Raw genomic sequence first — 24338 nt, forward strand, 5'->3', positions numbered from 1 at the left:
TACATATTAGCGAGATCGGTGACACGAACACCACTCTCATATTTCCACACAATTTCATTCTTCGTTTCGATTGTGATCACTTTCTTTACCTTTGTTACCTTCGCTTCCTTCCTTAGCAATTATCGAAATAAATTATATAAAGCACTGCACTGACCGAAATTACGTCCACAAACACATGTATCTGGGCTCCGACTGACGCTTACAAACGCTCTCGGCTGTTTGGTTACAATCACACAAGCAGATACACGTGACCGCATTCAGGTCGTAACGCAAGATGTTGGTCGTAATACAAAACAAAAATTTTGGTCGTAAAGCAAGTTGTTCGCATGTCAGGCCGGTTGTATATCAAGGGTCGACTTTAATGAAAAACTGCAATGAAATACAACTTCATGAATTTCTATAAGATAAAATAATAAATAAGTGGCTCCAATTCAACTCGTTAAGTCAATCATACGCTGGATAACACACTCATATTGCAGCCACAGAAAACAACTCAGTCAGGCTTATAACTCCAATCATTGAAACTTTATTCCACACAACATTTTCAGGATTCCACCTAGAGGGTTGCACATGTACTGTACTTCACACCAATATTCATACATCTGAAGACCAAACAACTGGTCATCTCATTGTACAGTAACAATTGACTAGCTGGCCACTTTAGTGATCTTACAGAACATAGTTTTACATACTTTCAATGTAACAATAACAAATAATGCTCCTTTCATACTTTGTTCATACCATCAGTGACATATACATCTCTTTAGGATAGACGCACATCTTTTTAATAGCCTTATTGTAACATTTACCACAATGTCCTCCTTATCAAGTGTTATATCAATAAAAATAAAAAAAAGATTTATTGTTATTTCATTTCTTGAACAAACCTTATTTTATTTTACTTTACTTAGTTCACATTTGGAGAAAGTATTTTACTTCACTTTGAAGTTGTAAGTATATCATTTTTTTGCTCTTTACTCAGTATTCCTAAGGAAAAGATGATTTTTCAGTTTCTTAATGTCTTAGTGACTCTTCCACGAAGAGCAAGTTTTGGATTGCTAGTTTTCCCAGCCTTTGCCCCCTGGCTGCTGGGGCAAGCGCAGTCCCACCAACTTTGCAACATCTTCAGGTTTGGACTCGCCTTTGCCGTGATATTCTTCATGTAGTGCCAGGTGCATTCTGGTACTTCTCAGCAGACACAAGTAGGTGGCAGCTTGGTGAAGTAACTCTTGTTGTGCGCGGCACAGCTTCTCGCTAGTCACCTGTTAGAACAGAGAAAGAAAACGCACCTCAGGAAGAAGAAAAAACAGAATCAGCCACTTGTAGTCTGCTCACATAATGTGTTGCACGGTATAATATATACAAAAACTTCAAATGTTTGAAATTACACAAGGGGACAGTATACAATAAAAAAGTGTGACTGATCAGGAAACAGCTACTTAAAAATTAGTATTCAGACAATGCTTTGTAAAAGTACTCAGAACCCAGTAAATTTGAAAATGTCAGTCCACAAGCACCATCCAGGAAACTTCAGTTATCTGAAGCACATCTGCAAGGTAAATAGGCAAAACTTCTAATCAGTGTACAAAAACAGTAGATAACCACTACAAAATAAATTAAGCTGTTAGTGTGGAAAAGCTGTTGCGGACAAATCTAAGTGTATTGAGTCTGAAAGCAGTGACAATTAGTTTGTTTCAAATGTTTGTTCTCCTTGAATAGATGATTTTGCAACAACAACAAAACTGGAACAAGTTGTGTATTTACTGGCTGTAATACCACAAGATATGAAAACTTTCACAAGGTCTGAATTCTTCTAAAGGGTAGCATATGTTACTCCTCCAGAAGCCATACAAGTAACTTGTGAGCCGCAGACTGTCTACACGTTGGTTGGGGTTTTGTTTAACAAACATTAAATTGGTTAGGAAACAAAATGTAAGATATTTTTTACATTTAGCTAGTTGATACAGAAGAGACAGTTTTGTTGGGAAATTAGTGTTGCTTTAATCCTCAAATAAGGTATGTGTAAATATTATTGAGATATACTGCAAACCATTTTGTTAATAAAATCTATCTACATGTTTCACAGCAGCTCATCATCTACCTGGAACAGTGGAATTTGGAGAAACACTAAACTGTACCCAGACTGTAGTTTGCTATTTGTCCTACGCAAGTGCACTGAGTGTATCTGGTGGGCAAAGGTTGGACAAACACTGATTAAACTGACAATTATTTGTATTGCCTATTTATAACATAATGAAAACAAGCAAAAACTTAAAATTGTGCAATAAGTAGTCCACAACTTCATTACCAACAATTTTCCCATAGTGAACTAAATGTACTAAAAACATTTATTATAGCCAACATTTAGAAAGGTACATATTTATACCTGCTAATGGTTGTAATTTTATCACAGACAAAAAGCATAAAAAGCAAAGGCAACTCCCTAGACATGTAATGAGAGTATGTAAATGAAAAATGTTAAAAACAAATAAGTATGATTAAAAACATACATGCAGAGATAAGAAAAATAACAGCACAAAATAAACAAAATAAAATCTTCATTCTCCACTGAATCTGCTGTGACTGTGACAACAATCTGTAATCTGAACACTACACGGGAAGGGAAAAAACTGATCGTGAATAAACAAAAATACTCAAAAAGGGAAAGTACAAAACAACACAACAGACCACCAGACACAAATTTGATGATGCCAGTGCCCAAATAACAAGGTCAAGCACTCTTCGAATTCAGTGGTGTGGCTAACCTGCTTTCCCACCATAGCACCAAATCAAATTCTCCTTTCCCCTCTAATTTTTCTTTTTCTTCAGGCCTCAGCTTCTCTTCCTCCTCTTAGCTCACTGTTCACCCCACGATTCTCCTGCCTCTGCACTGAACAGGTCACTGGCTACAACTTAGCTTTACACCACTGGATAACTTCTGGACAAGTCACTTCATGAGTTCTGAGTTAGAGACGGTCTTCCATTTGGTCCAGGGACACTCCTAGTCCACTTGCTTTATTCTGAATTAGGGGATGTTTTGTTACTTTGTTCCTTTGGATAGACACATTTTTTTTCTCTGCAAAAAATGTCATAGAGGGTTAACAACAGTTGTATTTGTGCACCGCCATGTTTTCCATAGATATTTGTTTTTATTTACTAAACACAGCTGTATCAGCAAAAAACACCTATTATTGAACAACTGGAAGATTACTTGAAAGCTATGCACTACTACGCACGATAAGAAAAGGACACATTTCAAATTGGGGAGTGTGTAAAAGAAGGCAAGATATGCTGAGGGCATAAACTGATGTGCTTCAGTTTTATAACAGTAGATGTGTTATGAGCGTTTCACTTACCTGTATGATGTTGCATCATTACTCTCTCGTAGCCATAGCCTCAATTTAGTTTTTCACGAATCACATCTACAGTCTTAACACTTATACATATCTTTTAATAACATTCATTTTGGAATGTTTGATCAACGTTTACTGCATATGTTAAAGTTACTGTGTCTCCGTATACGCATTGCGCCTGCAAAGTGATCGAACTGAAAGGCCATTGCATTGGCATGCATCCCTTTCATGGTTTAAGATCAGAGGGTTTGATCATCAGTCTAACAGTATACTGTTATTTGTTTCTCACCACCTCTGTATGTGCTTTGATTGACCCAATCTCACCTGAATTTACGTCTTTTTTCTTTCTTTCAATTGCTGTCTGTGTGTGATAGAAGCTGTGAACCTGAATCAGAAGGCTTGCTCTGATAAACCGGTAATTGTCTTTGTTGTTTTATGCAAATTGCTTTACATTCGTATCTATGTGCATATTTATGTTTACCTTTTCTTAACCATCTTAACCTTTGAGTCATTTTGTATGAGATTACAGATGTGGTAGCTCTTTGAGTAGTAAGAACAGCACTACATAAATGTAATTAATCATTATTATTATTATTCCCTAATTACCAGCAGCAGACGCTTCGCGTGACTACCACAGCATACACTATTCTATCGATAATGCACAGTATTACATGTAGTTAGATCGGTTCCATGTCAGATCACATTCCCACCTCATGCAAACTGCGTTTGGTACCACACCAACACCACCTTTGCCAAAGGGTCACAGTACAGTTGTTTGGTCCACACCAGAGTTTGGGGAAAAAAACTGCACTAATTGAACTGTGGAAATACCTCAGAACTTGTTCCATCAGCACTCAGTGTGCCTATACATTTGGAGCTTCAGGTGCTCTTAAAGTGACCAAATCTTCAAGGTAGCTCTCCAATGGCCAGGAGGAACTGAAGACCCTTGTATCTCCTCCCTGGCCTCTCACTCTTTGTTTAATTAGAAGTATACTGATCACCTAGCTGATTTTGCCTTCTCATACTTACATGCACTGGGGTGTTCCTGCTACAAGTGTGGCTCTGCTTCTCTTCTGGTGTTGTGATGCAGGACTTTTCTATGTTATTTGCCATCCTAGTGGTGCCCTTGCACCTAAGCAGAATTTTGATGCAGGACTTTTCTATGTTATTTGCCATCCTAGTGGTGCCCTTGCTCCTAAGCAGTATTTTGCTAGCACAGAACCCCTTCAAAAAACTATGTCTGCCAGATAAGATGGATCACCCATTTCAATAGGTCAGCTTTGACAGCTTAGCCCTAACCTTCTTTGTATCTTTCTTGCAAATCTAGTTCTGATTCTACCCAACTATAAATTAAGGGTGCCTGCTGCCGTAAGACAACTTTAGACTGACCCTTAGTATCATTTTCGATTCATCCGTGGAATCATTCCTAATGCTACAGGAACACCTCTAGCAAGTACCTGAGAGCCTAAAGGAGGCCTTAAAGACTCCACCATGCTGCCCACTTCTTTCAAGGGATGACAATACTCCATTCCCACTTTACAGACCCCAATGGCATTTATCTGTGCTTTATGAATACATTTTGGCACCCTTCTTTTGACTGGAGGAACCTCTCGTCATACTCTTGTCAACTCTCTTCCAAAAAGAGTATCCAAAGATGTATGCTGCTACAATTTTAACAAAACATTCTCAACCCTGTTTAATCCAATTCAGCGATCAAAAAGTCCACTCATTCACACAACACTACTCACATTGGGTCAATATGACATAACCACTTAAACTAACTAGCAGGGGGAAAACTGGAGTACACAGAGGAAAACCTATTAAAGTATGGAAGTAGTTACAATGACCTGAAACACGAGTAAAACATATGACGCTGGATACAAAGGGCAGCAACACTACCCATTGTGCTACCATGCTTCATCATTTCAACTTTAGTTTCCAAAAGCTGTACAAAAGCACAGCTTCCACTGATAAAGGCCACTTAATATAAAACTCACTTTGTTTGGGCAAAATTTAAAACACAAAATTGGCAACATCAAGCAGAAAAGTGTTTCAATCCATCCACCCATCCATCCATTATCCAACCCGCTATATCCTAACTACAGGATTACAGGGGTCTGCTGGAGCCAGTCCCAGCCAACACAGGGTGCAAGGCAGGAAACAAACCCCGGGCAGGGCGCCAGCCCACCGCAGTGTTTCAATCATAGTTTGGAATAATTTTGAAATAATTTCAAAAATAGCTAGCCTTGAAGAAGAGGAACAAGCAAAGTTTTGGGAAACACCTGACTTCATATAGAACTGTTCCAATCAGTTACACAGTACATGAACGTGTTGTGCTTTTCTACAGCATTTTAATTGCTCGCTACCACATCTTATCTTATAGTCGCACATCACTGCATCTTATTTTTTTTTTTTAAGTGTTTACAGTTCTTGCAGTTCCACAAACAACTGCCAGATTGCAAATTACATCCTGAGTAGTAAAATAATAATGCACACCCTGAAAACAAACATGAGAACACATAAATCCTTATTTTCTATAACATTTTTTCTTACTTTACACAAACTAAACATCAACTAAACATGAAACATGCTCATAACATTATAAATCATCTGATTTAAGTTTGAATAAATAAAGCTTTTTTTCCAGAATGCAAAGATAGAATTCTTTTACCAAAAGTGCTTCAGGAGATATATACATATATATATATATATATATATATATATATATATATATATGATGATAAACAATGAAGATATAAGCGGGGGAAAAAAAACAAAGAATATTAAAATTTTATTTTTTCAAAACTGTGAAAATAGCACTAGATAACAAATATGTTTTCCTTAAAGATGACTTACTTTGTGCACAATGCAAACTATAGCAACAGCAACTACTAATAAAATAGCTCAAGTTTTAAAACATATCTAAAAGGATTAAGAAACAGACATGTGATATAATACACTATTAAAACACAATCAACTTTCACATGGGTCATGCAGCTTGACATAGCATAAATAATTTATCATCATTACTGTTAGGCCAGCCATGAAAAACACAAAGCTCATTGCAAAGCATTGCCTGCTTGCAGTGGCTTTCAACATGAGGTTATGACACAGTCAGAAATAAAGTGAAAAACAGAATTCTTTTCAAAGAAATAACACATAAACTAATACAGGAAATTAAAGTTTGAAAATGAAATTTTTAAAACTCTTGTAAAAATTACCGACAGGTTTCCCAATACTCAACAATTACAGCACATCTCACACTAAATGTCCTTGGTCTGCAAGGTAGCAACAATGATAAGTCATGCTTCCCAAAAGGTATGATTTGTGTAAGACACGTGTGATCATTTATAGAGGAACAACTTAATGCTCAATATAATACTACGATTAATGTTTACTATTATCTGCATGAACAGGTAAAGAAGTATAAGCTGTCAAATGACATACTTATATACAAGATTTTGGTTTTTGTCAGAACATAATGTCGTCCACCATCTTGTCTGCAATTGGTGTAAGGAATGTTCTTTTGATTTGAAAAAACAAAAAAATACTCATGGCTACTATTATAGGGATGACTTTTTAAAATTCTTGACTGATTGTACAATGAGGTTAGCATGAATCATTTTTATACTCACTATTTTAATTACCTTCTGCTGTGCCGCCTGACTATTATTGTATTAGGTAGCTTAACAGTACTTCTTTTTAATAAAGTGTTTTAAGAAGTGGGTATTTAGTTTATTTATTGATTAAAAACTAATTTTACTAATTAATAAGAGTCTTTGAAAATTCTGCACCTGCTTCCAGAATCTTAAATGTAGTACATGAAAGTAGATGAAATGTAAATAATCCACAGGTCTGGGCATCCGGATTTATTTTAATGAAGGTACTTCACCATTCATAGTAAACTTACCTGAGTATATTCTCTTTTCATACAGCACTGCAAACTTAATACTTTAGATTTTAAAGTATTCTACAGTTAATTCAGTGTTCTTAAAAAAAAAAAAAAAAAAATCAAGAATCTTAACCAGCGAGAATCAATTTCACAAAAGATTCACATAGTATACTGTGCACAGCTATTTTAATTTAAGATTTAGTTGGATACACAGAAATCCACATTCTAAGCATGTAACTCATGTATCATCTTCATGTGGGAAAATCTCAATTTTTTTTTGCACTTTCTTCCTGAGGCTCGCTCTTACATCCATTTGCAACTAAGAAGCCTAAACAAGCTTCCTAAATATATTGTCACAGGAGGCTGGGGGACAGACCCAGCTGGGGCGCCTGGAAGGACCGGGAGGTGGCTTATACGTCCCCTGGGCCACAAGGGGGCAACTGCCCTGGATGTGGAGGGGACCTTGGGAAAGGAGCAAGGAGGCTCAAGCCCATTGGGGCTCGTTGAGCCCGGGAAACATGCCTTTCCGCCACACCAGGGAAGGTGGAGGAAGATCCTTCAAGCGATGCCCGGAGTGCTTCCGGGTGCTTATATTTTTAGTGACTTTGAAGTGTTATTTATCCCAAATATAATACAGTAATCCCTTGCTATATCGCGGTTTGACTTTCGCGGCTTCACTCTATCGCGGATTTTATATGTAAGCATATCTATCTATCTATCTATCTATCTATCTATCCATCCATCCATTTTCCAACCCGCTGAATCCGAACACAGGGTCACGGGGTTCTGCTGGAGCCAATCCCAGCCAACACAGGGCACAAGGCAGGAAACAATCCTGGGCAGGGTGCCAACCCACTGCAGATCTATCTATCTATCTATCTATCTATCTATCTATCTATCTATCTATCTATCTATCTATCTATCTATCTATCTATCTATCTATCTATCTAAATATATAACGCAGATTTTTCGCTGCTTCGCGGGTTTCTGCGGACAATGGGTCTTTTTACTTCTGGTACATGCTTCCTCAGTTGGTTTGCCCAGTTGATTTCATACAAGGGACGCTATTGGCGGATGACTGAGAAGCTACCCAATCAGAGCACGCAGTTAAGTTCCTGTGTGCTGATTGGCTCAGCGACGGAGTGTTGCATTAAACAGGAAGTCTCATCTCACTCATTCAGCATTAACGTGCTCCTGCTACTGCTTCAGGGGCCGTGTCCAAGCGCCAACAGAAGATGCAAATGATTGCAGAAAAGGTAAAAGTTTTGGATATGTTGAAGGAAGGGAACAGCTACACCACTGCAGGACACCATTGCAGCATCAATGAGTCCACGATTCTTTTTATTTAAAAAGGAGGAAAAGCATATAAGATCTACAGCTGCAGTGTCCTTTAAGGAGGGCGCAAAACGAGTTGCAAGTGGACGTAATAAGGCAGTTGTCTGGATGGAATCTGCTTTAGGGATTTGGATTGAAGACTGCCGGAAGGAGAACAACGGCGGTGCTACACAGTCGCCTGAAGAGGCTCCTTTAGAAGAGCTGTAACGCTATCCTTTGTTGTGCAGTAAAATTAAACTCATTGTTATCGGACAAGTGTCATTGTTGGTGAGTAACCATAATTAATTATCTACGTACAGTATTTATTACATGTACATAGTTTAGTGTCACTGTACACACATTTTACTGTATACAATTTTTCTTGCATTGTACGTATTTATTGCTGGTGGCCTGTCTGTCGTAATGGCTGTAACATATGTGATAAAGGGGACACTCGATATCTTTAAAATAATATGTAGGTTTTACTGTATATAAACTGGGGCGGCACGGTGGCGCAGTGGGTAGCGCTGCTGCCTCGCAGTTGGGAGACCTGGAGACCTGGGTTCGATTCCCGGGTCCTCCCTGCGTGGAGTTTGCATGTTCTCCCCGTGTCTGCGTGGGTTTCCTCCGGGCGCTCCGGTTTCCTCCCACAATCCAAAGACATGCAGGTTAGGTGGATTGGCGATTCTAAATTGGCCCTAGTGTGTGCTTGGTGTGTGGGTGTGTTTGTGTGTGTCCTGCGGTGGGTTGGCACCCTGCCTGGGATTGGTTCCCTGCCTTGTGCCCTGTGTTGGCTGGGATTGGCTCCAGCAGACCCCCGTGACCCTGTTTGGATTCAGCGGGTTGGAAAATGGATGGATGAATGGATGTATATAAACTGTGTTTACATACATAATTTCAACGAATCTTACCTAATATCTAAGAAAATACAAAGGGTTTATGCTGTATAATTGTGCGGGAAATGTTTATAATAGTGTGGGAGAGTTTATAAGGGCTTAAAATATATAAAAAGAACCATATGAACATATGGTTTCTACTTCGCGGATTTTCACCTTTCGCGGGGGGTTCTGGAACGCAACCCCCGCGATGGAGGAGGGATTACTGTAAATTACACAAAAGAGGATATGCAATCTCTATTTAGTTTTAAACAGACCAAATGGCAAGTTTTTCGGCACTGTTTAACACTGTGAAGGACAAAATTTTCTGATACCTTCTTAGATATTAATCTATATACAGCACTTCCCTATGAATTGAAATGCTTGTACTATGCAAGTGATCTTCTAAAATTGTTAAGACAAATTTGCCCAACATGCCCATTGCAAAAAAAAAATTCCAAATAACTAAGGAAAGTACTTAAAAATTAAAAAATAAATCTTAGGGCGCAGGCCTCCATATACTAAGCACCTCATTCTTCTGCTTTTTCACACACCACAGACTCCAATAAACCCTCCCAGCTCGGGAACATGCTCGAGACTACATGGGAGACCACTCTTTTGAAGCTCTGGGAATTTAAAAATGGGAACCTAGGAATTTGGCAAGACAAAGAGGTGTGTATTTATGCAGTGCACTGAGGGGGTTGGAGTGAAGGGGGGCAGGGGGGTTAACCGCTATTTGGTTCGGTACCAGTACTGAAGTGTAAAAGCTAGTAGTGATACTCAAGTTGAAGTTTTAGTACCGATCTAGCACTAGCATGTATAAAAACCAAGAATGATCACATCAGGACGTTGCCATGTTCAGATCACGTTCACATACTGAGTAGGAACAAACTGTATCCATTTCTTAGTAGGTCCCAGGAACCTTGACTAAAAAAACTGGTTCTTGGTTTGCTACAGAAAAAATAACACAAATCATCCAAAAACCATTTTGTTCAGAGCAATTTAACTATTTACACTATAAAAGAGACGTTCACGTTCACTTGGGGTTCAAAAACCCAAGTTCTCCATGCCTTAAACACTGTTTTGTTCCAAAATATGTCACCACATACACAACAAAGGACTGATTAAACATGATGCCAGCTCAGCACACAGCTCTAAGAGCTCTTGGAAATTGAAATCGACTTAGAAGCCAGTCATCACCTATAAGTACAGTACATGCTCTCTTCTAATTTTTCCATTTGTGATGTCTTCTAATAACGCTAAAGCAGCTATAGTAGTTGGAATAGTTTGGCCATTCCATGCACCATTATATTGTTACAGAATGACTACAATCAAGTGAATTAAACTTGTAAATGATATGCAATTAATTTCTGTGAATTTGATAAAGTCTGCTTCATAGATGTGAATATGAAAAAGAAAAGTAAACGATATAGACACTGGGTGCTTCCAGATTGCAAAACCAAACAGAAAAGTGTATACGCAAGGTGTGCAGCTACTGTGAAAATGTGTGTGGCTTTACACCAAGTTTAGTTTTTATACATCTCGAAAGTGTGAATGGAAATGGACATACATCAACATTTTTGTGTGTACGCACCATTCATACATTAAGGCCCAGAGTCCAAGAAGCTGGCTTTGCAGCAATGTGCTTAAGAGAGGGAGTGCTGGTCAAGAAAAGTTAAGACACAAGTATACTTAGGAAAGGAGCTAAAGGTACAACTTGTAAGGCTAAGGGTATCAGATATTTTTAAGTGTATCCTTTACCGGTCTTTAACAGGTAATGTGGCTAGTCATAAATAAAGGAAGAAGATTTAACTTAGATTCACAGTATCCACAGATGTGTATGACTGCTATTTCTCTGAGAACTGCTTTACTGACTTAAGCTGTCTGGTTAACTGTATTTTATTTTCCATTCTGCTCTTCACAGATTTTTCAGCTGTTAAGATGCTTTTATTGTTACACTTGCAATGCTACATGCCATGTTTTCTCTTAATGTCTGTTATATGGCATTGCAAAATTTAAACAAAAGAGGTAAACTAGACCTCTGCTGCAAAATAATATTGCCGCTACTACCAACTGTATATGGCTAAAGAAAGTGAGATGTGAAACTTCATCATCTAATTCTAAACCTTGCCATTAACAAATGCAATATAACTATTGACATAGAAATGGTAAAGAATCTGTTTTGCTATTTATTTAATGCTGATAAAATGTTGAAATTGTCATGGTACTGAACCATTCATGTAAACACTGTATTTCAAAATGCCTCTCTTGGTTAATTGCTTTTTTGGATGATAGTAAACCAGAATTAAAATAATTGCTTATGTTTAAAAAGGTACTAAATATACTGATGCAAGGTACCAGGGGAATTGGTTATATATCAGAACACCATTCCTTTATGGTAATGGAGAACCTGAAAACTTTTTTTTAATTTTGCAAGAACTAAAAATGATCAAGCATTCAGATGACAGTGAGAAAGAGAACGCACTAATATTGTTGACAACAAAACAAAGATGCTATGTTTACTCAAATGGTTGAATAACAAGGCCCAAATGGCAGATTTCTGAGTGAAAAAAACATTATTACCAATAATTCAAATCCTACCAATTTTAAATATTCTGTCCAAATGTACCTGTATTATGGCTAACACTCTTTAACCATGAGTGATGGCAATATAACAGAAAATGGCTTTGAAAATTACCATTCAATGAAAACAAAGGACTCAACCACCAAAACTAAAAATGGAACCCACATTATCTTGTGAGTTTAAGTTTTAAAAAGCTAGCCAGAATGTGACACTTTATACTACATTACAGGGCTTGCAATATTCAGAAATATTTGGTCCAATAAACATTTTAAATGATATATTCAGAAACTGGTCTTAACTTGTATAAGAGTAATTATGTGGAAAACAATGGCAACTCTGAATTGTGTGAGTGGGGCCTGAAAAAGAGGCTATATATCACATGCTGAGAGCTACCAGCATTAGTGTTGAGAGATGACAAACATGGTGCATAAACTATGGCTGCCACATCGATTATTTTGTAAATGATAAATCTACAACTAATTTTTACCAGATAATTCAAAGAGGGATATGAATGTGTGTTGTGTTTAAATATTGAATAATTTTACATATAGGGAAAAAACACAACTGAAATAACTCCAAATATTTTTTAAAGATTATCAAGCAAGTCACAAGTCAGAAAATTAGGACCCAAGTCCAACTCAAGTTCAGTAATGGTACTCAAGTCACCCACCTCTAATCTGAAGAGAAGTGAAAAGTGGAAACTTGTCACTTGGAAGTTGGAAATATTTTTTTTTTTTTTTTTTTGATTGTTTATTTATAATTCATTCTCAGATCCACCTCAGAGTTGCACGAAGGGCTGAGCTTATCCTGGCAATAGGTGCAAGACAGCGAATGTCTGCTGAATAAAGTGTCTCAATGAAACTAGTGTTGTTTGAGGAAAAACTTATGCAAAAACAGGAAAAACACCCAAACTGCAAACAAAAAGACACTGGTAAGTTGTAGCCATGTCTGTATGTGTTTTTCCCAAGTATCTGCTCAAGAAATATATGTCTATTTAACTGGCAATTCCAAATTGGCACTATGTGAGCGTGAGTCCTAGTGTACAGTGGGCTTAGTGATTGACTGACAGCCCATCTTTGGCCTCCTGGATTAAAAGGGTTTGAGAAAGTTACGCTGCCTTAGAGAATACTGTTGATACTCTGTATGATTGCAATTTCCTGTTTCCCATTTCCTGTTGTTGCTATGAGAATAAATGTAAATAAAATTTTTAGTAAAGTTCTGAAGAGCTTTTTGCCCAAAATCCAACTCAGTTTTAAACAAGAAACCATGTATATACTGTATAACTTAAAAAAACTGAAAAAACTGACATCTCTTTTCTCCTGTAGCACGTTGCAAAAACTCCCTGTGCTAAATGCACTTAATGTAAAGTTGCCAAAAGTGGCATATGATATTTTAACTCAAGTCATGCTATCTCAGAATGACTTCCCCTGTAATGGTATAAAGGATTGTCTCTAATGACACAAGCCAAAGGTTGGCAGCTTCAACAGACAAGAGCAGCATTGTGATCAAGTTTAATTTTTAAACACCCGCAGAGCAGACAGACAGACTGGTAAATATTAAAATAGACGAAAGAAAATAGCAAGTACATGGCTTGCAAGGATGAATTATTGACACACTTAAGGTGAATAATTAACTGTGATGCATTATTTAAAAAGGTAGGAATGTTGGAGGAAGACAAGAGGACATTGTACCATCAAACAAAATTACAAAAACAACCCCTTGTATGCAGATGGTAAGACATACTAAACACAGAAATCAAAATCGTTGAAAGCAGCCATATACAGTGTCATGATTTTCTCTTAAATAATAAAAAAATATTTCAACAGTAAAAAAGGACAGATGATGAACAAGACTAAGACAAAATTAATAAATAAATAAATAAATAAATAAACAGAACGACACTCTAGCATGCTGAACTGAAAATACTGTCTTCAAGACATGAGAAAAAAAAGCATGAAATGTTTTACTGTTTAATTCTTAAGACTCTTGCAGTGTACTTGGACTATTGCTTTGTTTTTCAAGGTGAGAATGTTTGTCCTAATACAGAGTGGAGCATTGCATTGTATACAGATTTGCATGCCTACTATAGGCTAAATAATGTACAGTACTACAGCTACATTTCAATATAAATCCAGACTTCACTTGGCAAACGATCAGCTGCTTGGTGCACTGAGGTTAGCTATTACATTATTACAGAGAAAACTGGACAAACTAATGAAAGTGACACTTCACTTTCTAACTATTAAGAAATCCAAAGAAAAACATGAAATAAGAAAGGCAGCATGACAGTACAGGTGCCAGCACTTCCACCTCACAATTCCAGAACACTGTGTGTAGTTGTGTGCCATGATGTTACAGAAGGGTGTTTCTCCCAGGGTTGACCCACTTCATGTGCCCACTGTTGAGGACAGGCAAAATGTGTCAGTTTCTGTCACACTTGCCACACCACGCACATTCAGAAGTGGCATCATAACTTACAGGACAAGCAAAATTACCTTTGTTTGTTTCACTAACACTAAAACTAAAGTTGGTCAAGCTGTCACTGTCAATTTTTGAAGAACTGTCACTATTATCACAAAATAAATTGCTTTCTTTTTCACAAGCTTTATGTTCCAAACGACTGTATTCAGTTAGCCTTTTGGCCACAAACGCTGCGTTAACAGCCATTCGCCATCAGTAGCTGCTGTTCGCTGGAGATGTGAAAAATCGGGGAATGGATACATGTGACTAGAGATAGAAGAGTTATTTTAGGGATAATGGTAAAGTGGTAAAAGAGGACTCAATTAACAAGACTACTGACCAGAGTATTTCTATGATAAACAGAACAAATATTTAACCGTATATTTTGGTTAATTTTGAAGCCTCTGCAGCCCAGATTAGCATGTGCAGACGTCAGTTTATGAGGAAAACAAAATATTTATTATAATTTATTTTATTTCAGTTAGTATTTTCAGCTACTTTAATCATTTTATATAGTTTTACTTTCTCATCTTGATTTTGTTAAATATTTCATTTCAGTTTATGGTTTTTTTAAATAGATTTTGTTTAAAATAATAACCTTGCACCACAGAGACAGTAAGTATTCCATGATATGAACTAATTAATATAAAACTATAACACACCAGTACTAATTACCATACCACTGTGCTGCAGGAAAAAAAACATCTAAAAATATATATATTTTTTATATTACACACATATATTTATATATTACTTTAAAAAATCTATTAAAAAGCATTTTTGTAAACTATACATTTGTGAATATCAAATGAGATGGCATCTTGGACAGCATAAAACATTGCTGACAAAAAACAAAGTCAATCATAAGTAAACAGAACTGCGGCAATTTCCCCTGTATCGATCATGTGTGTAAGTATAGTATGCAAATACCTCTCTCCTTCACTTGACATAATGTTTTTAAGAGGAAAAAATATCCATCCATACAACCGGCTTTGTTATGGTTCCTGGGTTTAGAGGAAAAGTGACATAAGGAGGCCACTGAAATAGCTTCACGAAGAAGAATAAAATATGTGAACTTGTGTTTTAAGCACCAGATTTAGTCAGACAAGACTTTCCATCTGAGAAAAAAGGTTTTAAAGATGTTTATTTTGATTTTTGATATACTATGTTAATCCATGAGGTAAAATTGTCTTTTTTCAATTATTATAACTAGCAAAATACCCGCGCTTAGCAGCGGAGAAGTAGTGTGTTAAAGAGGTTATGTAAACATATATATACATATACATATATATATACATATCTACATATACATATATATACATACATATACACATCCACATATGCTGAACTAAATCCCAGATGATATACTCTTTAGTGGACATGTCCTTTACTGCCACCTCACTTAATCCATACCGCAATGAAACGAAGATCATCTGAGGGCAAATGGGGAACCAGCTCACAATCGGATGGTTGCAACTAATTAGGCAAATATTAAATGGATATTGTGGTCCACTACTATCAATACTCTAATACAGATACAGAAGAAATATCAAGTTTAAAATTTGTAAAAAACCTTAATGCTTAGCTTTTCCCTCTAGTAACTTAAAAATATTGTTTTGATGGTAATTAAAATGTAGTTATCATAAAGTAAGACCGAAACTGCAGTATAAGCCCCCAATGCTCTATATTGCCATAAATTTCTAAAAATTCTTATTCATCCATCCATCTGTTTACTGTACCTGCTTTTCCAAACTTAAGAGTTTATCAAAGCAAAGTGCTATGGCAGTAAATAAGTCTTGTTTGGGTGTTAATCCATTACAGTGTGCACTGAAAAATACATCCACTCGTTTCAGGACAATTTACAATCTCCATTAAAACTAACAATTATCCAGGCCTTTAGATTCCGACAGGAAGTAGACTCTGGGGAAAACAAATACAAAAATCAATAGAAGTAACAAACTTCACATAGTAAGGCACTCCATGTTGGATCTAAACAAAGATCCAAGCACTGCACTGCCATCCCACCAATAGTATAACCAGGATTAAAATAGATACATAAATAGCAAAAGTCACAACATTCTCCTAATTTAATGAACTTTATATGTATGTATTTTGAATAGTGAACTACTTCCACATTTTTTATGTGGGTAAACTACCTCAAATCTTAATCTGACTTTAACTTAAGCATGTTCTTTATATGTACTAAACCAGCATTTTTATTTATGAAGGTAAATATCCTACTGTGTCCAGCCCTGCTGAGCAGAAACTGATAAAAACATATGTCAGATTTGGATGAGATACTGAGCCAAATCTTAGCTGGTCTTAGATGAAAGCGAAGATTACAATCATATTCACAGTTCACATATATTGTTGCTTGGAGATGACACAAGGAACCACATACAGGAGCCAACACGTAATTCTTTGATAAAAGTTATTACAGTACCACGACAGAAATGGAAACCAGGAACATGATAAAAATATACTACTACCAACACTTTTCTTGACTGAAAAAGAAAAAAAAAATTTAAAAGATTCAATGAATCAGAGGTTAGCCACCAGGCAACATCTCTTCTTGAGGGAACACTCACTCAAAAAAAGTAATCTGTGTAAAATAAATTAAATAGGATGAATTAACTTATAAAAGGCAAATAAATTAGTGAAACTCTGAAATCTACAAAGTACCTAATTCAATAGCAAACTATTTTATAAGGTTTTTATCATGAAAATTCTTAAACACAACTGATTTAATAAAAGTCTCTTTAATGCTTCAGAACAGCTTTGGGGAAACGTTATTTCCTTTATATATGAATGTAGAAGAGTGGCAGCGTCTTGAATTGTTTTACTCACTTTCAGATTAGTGGCTTTTAATTTTCACAAGGAAAGCAAATTCAATGAAAAAAACCTTTACTGTAGTTTCAATAGAAATCACGCTAGTGTAAAAATAATTTAAGCATGCTTTTTTGCTTTTCTCAGTCCATAAATGTTAATATTTAAACATGCATTTTTATTACTGTATGACTTCAAGGATATTTGGTCATTCAAGTTTATAACCTGATACAAGAAAACATTAGTCTGAAAAACAGCAAACTGGGTATTGTCATGTTAAAAGCAGGAACCTATTAGTTGAGCTTGCAAAATTGTTGCAATAGCACCACTTGCAGTCAAATCAAAAACTCTACAATCTCTACAAAGGCACAATGAACGACAAAGTGCTTCCAATCATTTATGAAACTTGAACACTTACTATTACAGCAGTAAGCAAATGCATGCTCAGTCATTCAAAGAGCTTACGGTGGAATTATAAACACCAAACTCAGTTCTTTTCAGTACTTCAAGCAGCCAAATAAACAATGCATGCGTATGTCCTTTTAAGACACACACAATAAACAACACTCCCTGCCTTAGAAAGGCAAACAGTATAATTAAAGACTTCAGCCATCCAGCACAGACGCTTTACTTACTTTTACCTTCTGGCAAGTGGTATAAGGCCATCAATACACGCATCAGTACATTCAGCAGAACCCAAAGTTCACAAGGCTGCTGAACATTCAGTCATAACAAATGATACTGTATACACGATGCATGCTATGAACACTTTTTGTTTATTCTTTTGTACTTTACTTATCAACAGTTCAGAGGAAACACACAAGTAAGAATTTCAATGTACTAGTACACAACAATAAACTTAACTTGAAATTAAGATTTAGTTTAATAAGTCTCACTTGAATAAGCTTTGCTCTGCAAGGCTCAATCTATTCCACATACGCAGAGAGTTTCTCACTAACTTAGGAGGGCCTTAGGTAATCTGCAATTATCTGCATGCTTGTGGTATTTAAGCAGTTCCAAAAAAATATCTTCGACAACACCTATCATGGCTCAAAAAGCACAGAGGAGAATGCAACATCTGGATAGCTTGAAAAAGTGTAGTTTTATTTAATGGTTATAAAACAGAAGAATATATAACACAGACAGTGTTATTCTTTACAGCAGTTTAACAAGAAGTAATACATGTCCTATAAAAACAGAAAAGGGAAATAACATTCGCTATTTAGAAAGCAAGACAGGCTACATTGCAATCTTATTAGATAGATTAAAGGCCACAGTATATTATGGTTCTGAAGTTGTGTATGGCATTATTAAATGAAAATAGCACTATTTAAATTAAAAAAGTTTCCTTTGAATTGCCCAGTTTGATTATAAATGTACTAGTGTGAATGTCAGACTTTAAGAACTTAAAAAACTTAGTATTCAATAGCAATGTGAGTAATGTGAAGTACACCTACCAACAAAAGCAAATTAAACGAGTAAGAATATACTTCATAATTACTAGAACATACATTTATATGCAAACATACAGTATATTAAGCATTTAGCAACCAAAAGGAAACCTGCCCTTCTAAAAAAGAGTTTGCCCTGTGTCACACACGTGCGCATGGGAGGCAGCTAAAGGGCTCGGGGGAAGGAAGTTCTGAGGCATGCCGGGATGTGGCAGAGTGCACCGATTCTTTTTTTCCCTTGCCTGTAGACCATTCCCGGGAGATCTCACCTGGCTCTCATGATGTCACTTCCGGGACCGAGCCAATGGAAGAAGACCTTACCGGCTCCGGCCCCTGTGATGTCACCTCCGGGCTTGAACCAATGACCGATGATCCTGAGCCAGACCCATACGACCTCACTTCCTGTCTTCCCCTTTAAAAGTCTAACCGTTTCCCCTATGTGTCAGTCTTGTTTTGGACTCTGTATTATGCACAACTGTGCTCTTATTTTGAAGAAGCAACTTAGCAGCCAGGATACCATATTATACGGGTGGCTGCCCCAACCCTTTATCAGTGTGATGTCTCATTATTGCGACACCTGCTAAGAATGACTGACTGGCCATACACACCAATGTTATTTAAAATGACTTGCCTGTGCATTGATGCTATGGAACTGAGTTAACGTTTGAAAACCTGTCGTTGTCATGAAATGCCAACAGGTACGTGCTGCCTTTTAACATTATTTTGTACTGGTGGTTTAATATCCCAACTTAAAATCTGAGCTCCCTCATCCATTTAATTTTCAAGGAATGTCCATGCCATCAGTGATCCTACAGAACTGTTAAAAGCAAACTGATGTATTATGAATTAATCTAAGCACAAACATCTGAATGCAAATTATCAGTAAAAGTATTAAACTTTACTTTCTCATTTTTATAATCAGTGTTTCTACTTTACTGTTATGTCCTCAATTGCAAAACATTTTGTCTTTGAAAATTTCACTAGTGAAAAGATAACAATATGGGCTATTTTAAGAACAGGTAACAGGTGTCACAGAAATGCTCTTGGGGGGCAGTCAAAGGGTTCAAATCAGGGTACTGACATGCCAGACTGAGCGTTGGCGCTGAGTACTAATGCCTTTTCTTCTGTCCCCCCCAGACCCCCCGAGGAGATAACCACTTAAGTAATTCACTTCCGGCACCCACAAAAGACCTCATTCTACCTTCTGCCCTGCAAACACGCCCTTCCTGCTTTCCCATTATAAAGTTAATCAACTCAATCAATCAGTCCAGTCATATGGTACTCATATCAGTCTTTTGAGACTACTCAACTTCATTTTTTTCTTCTACAACAATAATTTTTTGGCTTGTTCTGTGGTTATTACACTGGTTAAATGAATTATTGAGACATCCAATTGAACCTTTATTATTTGTTACTCTTTATTTGATACAATACATATATTATCATGACATGCACAGTATATCAAAATGCAATGCGCTATCATTCTAATAATATTTTTGTGCTGTTTTTTTTAAAGTTTAAGTAGTACACAGGCTCCCACTTCAATAAAATTTTCATGGAAAGCAGCATACCACGGTTGACCCTAAGTGTGCCATTTTCTCTTGTACATGAAATTACTATGAACGTCTCTTAGTTAGTTTCTGAGGTTCACTGACTTAGACTTGGTACTTCTAGTATTAGAGAGGTTAACTTCATGGAACACACTTATATTATCTAGATTTATTACTACATTTTACTTTTGCCTCTTATAAAAAACAAAGGCAATAGGGACAAATGAAGTAATAATTTATTATTAATTCTTAGTGTTTTCAATGTACAGTTTAGCTTTTAATGTTTTATCATTTTATAACATTTTGTACACATTGTTTAACTAAGAATGTAACAACAACATGCTAAAGAAAAGTTATAACCTTTCTCCTAGGTTGAGGTTTTCAATAGTTGCAGGAGCCATGAACTGTCAAGCTCCAGCACACTAAAGCTTTCTATTTGGCCTGGTACAGAGCATGCAAAGAGAGCTGCCTCAGTTACCAAAGCAAACTGCCCCAGTCCTCCTTGGTGGGTGGAGCAAAAACCAAATGAAATAAGACCAGCTTGTCAATTATGCAAGGTTTACTCATGACACTCGCTTTGTGGAATACCCTCTGCATTTTGCAATATCATGGTGCCTCACCACTTGTCCATGGCTTAAATATCACAGTCAATTACTAATATAGTCTTACTTTTCAGCTACAAACTATTAATGCAATTCTTTAGAACACAAAGTGTTGAATCTTAAACAATTTCAGATTATACAATGAATTTCAGCATTATTCAGATTTTACAACATAACAGTGCATCACTAGATACAGTATGAACTGATGTCCTCTTCATTTATTGTTAAATGTAACTATTAGGATATAATGAAGGGAGCAAATTTCACTGAAGAACCACACGCCTCTAGCGCTGACGTCCGAGGTTCGATTCCCGAGAGGGAGTGCAGTAGAGTGTGTTGAACTGCCAGCTGTAAAATTTTATTATCTGTGCAAAATTTAGTAGCCAACGTAAGGCAGCTAAGAGAGAACTAATATGGTCCAATTTCTTAGTCCTTGTAAGAACTCTGGAACTGGCATTTTCTACCAACACCCAGTCAAGCAGTGCGTTATAGTAATCAAGTCTACAAGAAATAAAAGCATGCGCTAATTCTTCAGGATCATTAGCTTGCAACATATTCCTTAGATCAAAAAAGGCAGTTTAACATATCTGAAGTATATCGGGCAGGCGTGTCCAACTTCAGTCCTGGAAGGCAACAGGGGCTGCAGGTTTTCATTCTAACCGTCTTCTTAATTAGTAACCAGCTGCTGCTAAGTAACGTCTTTTGCCTTAATTTTAATTGACTTGACTCAGACCCATGAATTGTTTCGTTTTTCCTTAATTAGCAACCAAACAATAATCAGACACAAAACGAGCCGACACGTGACCAGCTAACCTGTGCCCATCACACGATATCTGAAAATATACAAAGGTGAAAGTCTCAGTAAAGCTGATCTGCTCAGGTCACCAAAACATCTTAACAGTGTTTTTAGAAAATCAGCAGTTTTGGAAATGTCTACCACGGCAGAATGTAAGCGCCATCAAGCTATGGAATTAAATAACCGTTTTAATTAATAAGAAGAATGGGTTTCTAATTAAGAAATTGTTTGTGGAGTTTGAAGCCCCAGTTTAGCTGGTGATCTGTTGGCTTGTTTCGTGTCTCATTTCTGTTTGGCTGCCATTTAATGAAAAAAAGAATGAATTCAGAAAATTGAAATTGTTAAAACGGGGCTATTAAAATGAAGGGAAAAGACATTAAATAGCAGTGAAAACTGGTCAATGATTAGGAATAGAGTTAGAACAGGGGTGTCGAACTCCGGGCATGGAGGGGCACAGTGGCTACAGGTTTTCATTCTGACCCTTTTCCTAATCAGTGATCAGTTTTCACTGCTAATTAATTCCTTTTCCCTTCATTTTAATCACTCTGTTTTTAAGGATTCAGTCCTCTGAATTGATTCCTTACTTCTTAAAATGGCAGCCAAACAGAAATGAGACGTGAAACGAGCCAACAGATGACCAGCTAATCTGGGATTTCAAACTCCAGCCAATTTCACTCCAAACAGTCTCTTAATGAGAAGCTGATTCTTGCTGTTAATTAAAGCCGTTATTTAATTCAATGGCTTGTTGCTGCTCTCATTCCGCTACAGCAGACATTTCCAAACCTGTTGATTTTTCTGTTTTTTCTAAGAACAACGTCAAAATGTCTTGGTGACCTGAGAGACCAACCTTACTGAGACCTTCGCCTTTCTTTATTTTCAGATATTGTGTGATGGGCACAGGTGAGCTGGTGATGTGGCGGCTCGTTTTGTGTCTCATTATTGTTTGGCTATTAATTAAGGAAAAAGAGACAATTAAGAGGCCTGAGTCAAGTTACTTAAAACTAAAGCAAAAGAAGTTAACTAGCAGTAAAAACGGCTCACTAATGAAGAAGGTGGTTAGAATGAAAACCTGCAGCCACTGTGGCCCTTGAGGACCGGAGTTCGACACCTGTGAGTTAGAATGAAAACCAGCAGCCACTGTGGCTCTCCAGGGTGGGAGTTGGACACCCTGATATAGGGCTTAAAAGATGGGTTTGAATCAAAGACAACACCTAGGTTTGTAAGTGTTATTTAAAATAACAGAACAGTTATCAAGGCAAACAGTGGAACTGCTGAGCTTACATTACATGGCAAATTTACAATTTACAATTCAAATGACATTTAACAACCTCTTCAAACCTAAACTGTACCAACGACTGATAAGAAATATCTCAAAGTATAGTAGGCAGTATGAAAAGACGAACTAAATGTATTAAAAGATACACTGAGAATAAAACCAACATGGTCATATCGGAGTTTACACGCAAGATGTATGGCCAACTTTAAAACACAGCATCACGCACCAGATCGCTGTACTACAGCCAGGAGTAAAGTGGTTTCTAAATATAAAATGCGATTTATAAAATTTTCATGGGTCAGTTGTTTTTTGATATCTGTTTATAAAATTGTGATGCTTCGCTGTATGTATAAATGCAAGGTAAACATTTAAGGACGATTAAACAAATGAGCGCGTCTGTTTTATTTACCAATTTAGTATTACCATTAAAAAACAACTGCAAATCCCATGTGATTGTACTGATAAAACTTTTTATTAAAACTGCACTTAAAATCTTCCCATACATGAAAACTGCCAATAAGAATGCCGTATGAAGAACAACAAAAAAATCGATAACTTGGATAGGCCCAGCCCAGGCATACCGTAAGTTCATCATTCGCTGGCTTGAACGTCACTCATACGTTTCTACTGAATGTCAAACACAAAGACCGGCGACAGCGTGCCCTTGTAATGCTCCGGTTACACAAGACAATAACTCGTGTCATTTTCATTGTTTTAGGTCACTGTGTACCTGGTTCTTCCGGAACTGCTCCATCACAAATGTGTAAGCCATGCTTTCTTGATATTTATGACCACATTGAGCTCGGAGCTCCTTCAGAATTCCGCGACACACACGCAATGGACAGCCTACGGACGCCATGTTTGCGCTTTTCAGTTAGACTCGATTGTAGAGCACGGAACGCTGCGAGCGTCAGGAATATCGATGGACGATGTCATCGAACTCAGCCTCGGGTTGGAGCGCCACCTTCTTGTAATTTGTGAGAATGGACCTTTACTTGTCTATAAAAGAGTGGAATGTAGATAGATAGACAGATAGATAGATACTTTATTAATCCCAAGGGGAAATTCACAAACAAGAAGTGAAGATATAATTGAATAAGTCATGTTAGGTCCTAAAAATGGACAGCAGAAAATTTTAATTATACCAAAATAATAGGCCTATTAAAATGTGTATTGCTTTATTTTATTTTAGGCATTCCATTTCAAGCAACATACTGTGAGCATGGGCCAGTATAAGTGACCTGGTCAGGGCTAGATTGAGAATGGAAAATAGAGACTAAACTGTAAGGGTGAAAAAGCAAATTATGCTATTTGCTCATGGTACTTTTATAATTCATGCATTCAAAATTATTGATTGTG

At 36.9% G+C, this 24338-nt stretch overlaps 1 protein-coding gene across 1 annotated transcript; it reads right to left on the reverse strand.

The window, feature by feature from the left end:
* Positions 1-338: 338 nt before the first annotated feature.
* fmc1 (formation of mitochondrial complex V assembly factor 1 homolog) lies at positions 339-23876 on the reverse strand. The gene is made up of 2 exons (XM_028815368.2): positions 23710-23876; positions 339-1262 (listed from the first exon to the last, which is right to left on the reverse strand). The coding sequence occupies exons 1-2, from the start codon at positions 23836-23838 to the stop codon at positions 1059-1061; spliced, it is 333 nt and encodes a 110-aa protein (XP_028671201.1). The 5' UTR covers positions 23839-23876; the 3' UTR covers positions 339-1058.
* Between the last annotated feature and the right edge of the window lie 462 nt (positions 23877-24338).

The sequence above is a fragment of the Erpetoichthys calabaricus genome, chromosome 12 (assembly GCF_900747795.2).
Source record: "Erpetoichthys calabaricus chromosome 12, fErpCal1.3, whole genome shotgun sequence".
NCBI lineage: Eukaryota > Metazoa > Chordata > Cladistia > Polypteriformes > Polypteridae > Erpetoichthys > Erpetoichthys calabaricus.

What these genes read in the sequence shown, in the direction of transcription:
- fmc1 (XM_028815368.2), bottom strand. Translation starts at nt 23,838, where the DNA reads ATGGCGTCCGTAGGCTGTCCATTGCGTGTGTGTCGCGGAATTCTGAAG. An exon ending in AGCAGTTCCGGAAGAACCAG is followed by an intron (nt 1,263 to 23,709) that starts GTACACAGTGAC and finishes CTGTTCTAACAG; the next exon opens with GTGACTAGCGAGAAGCTGTG.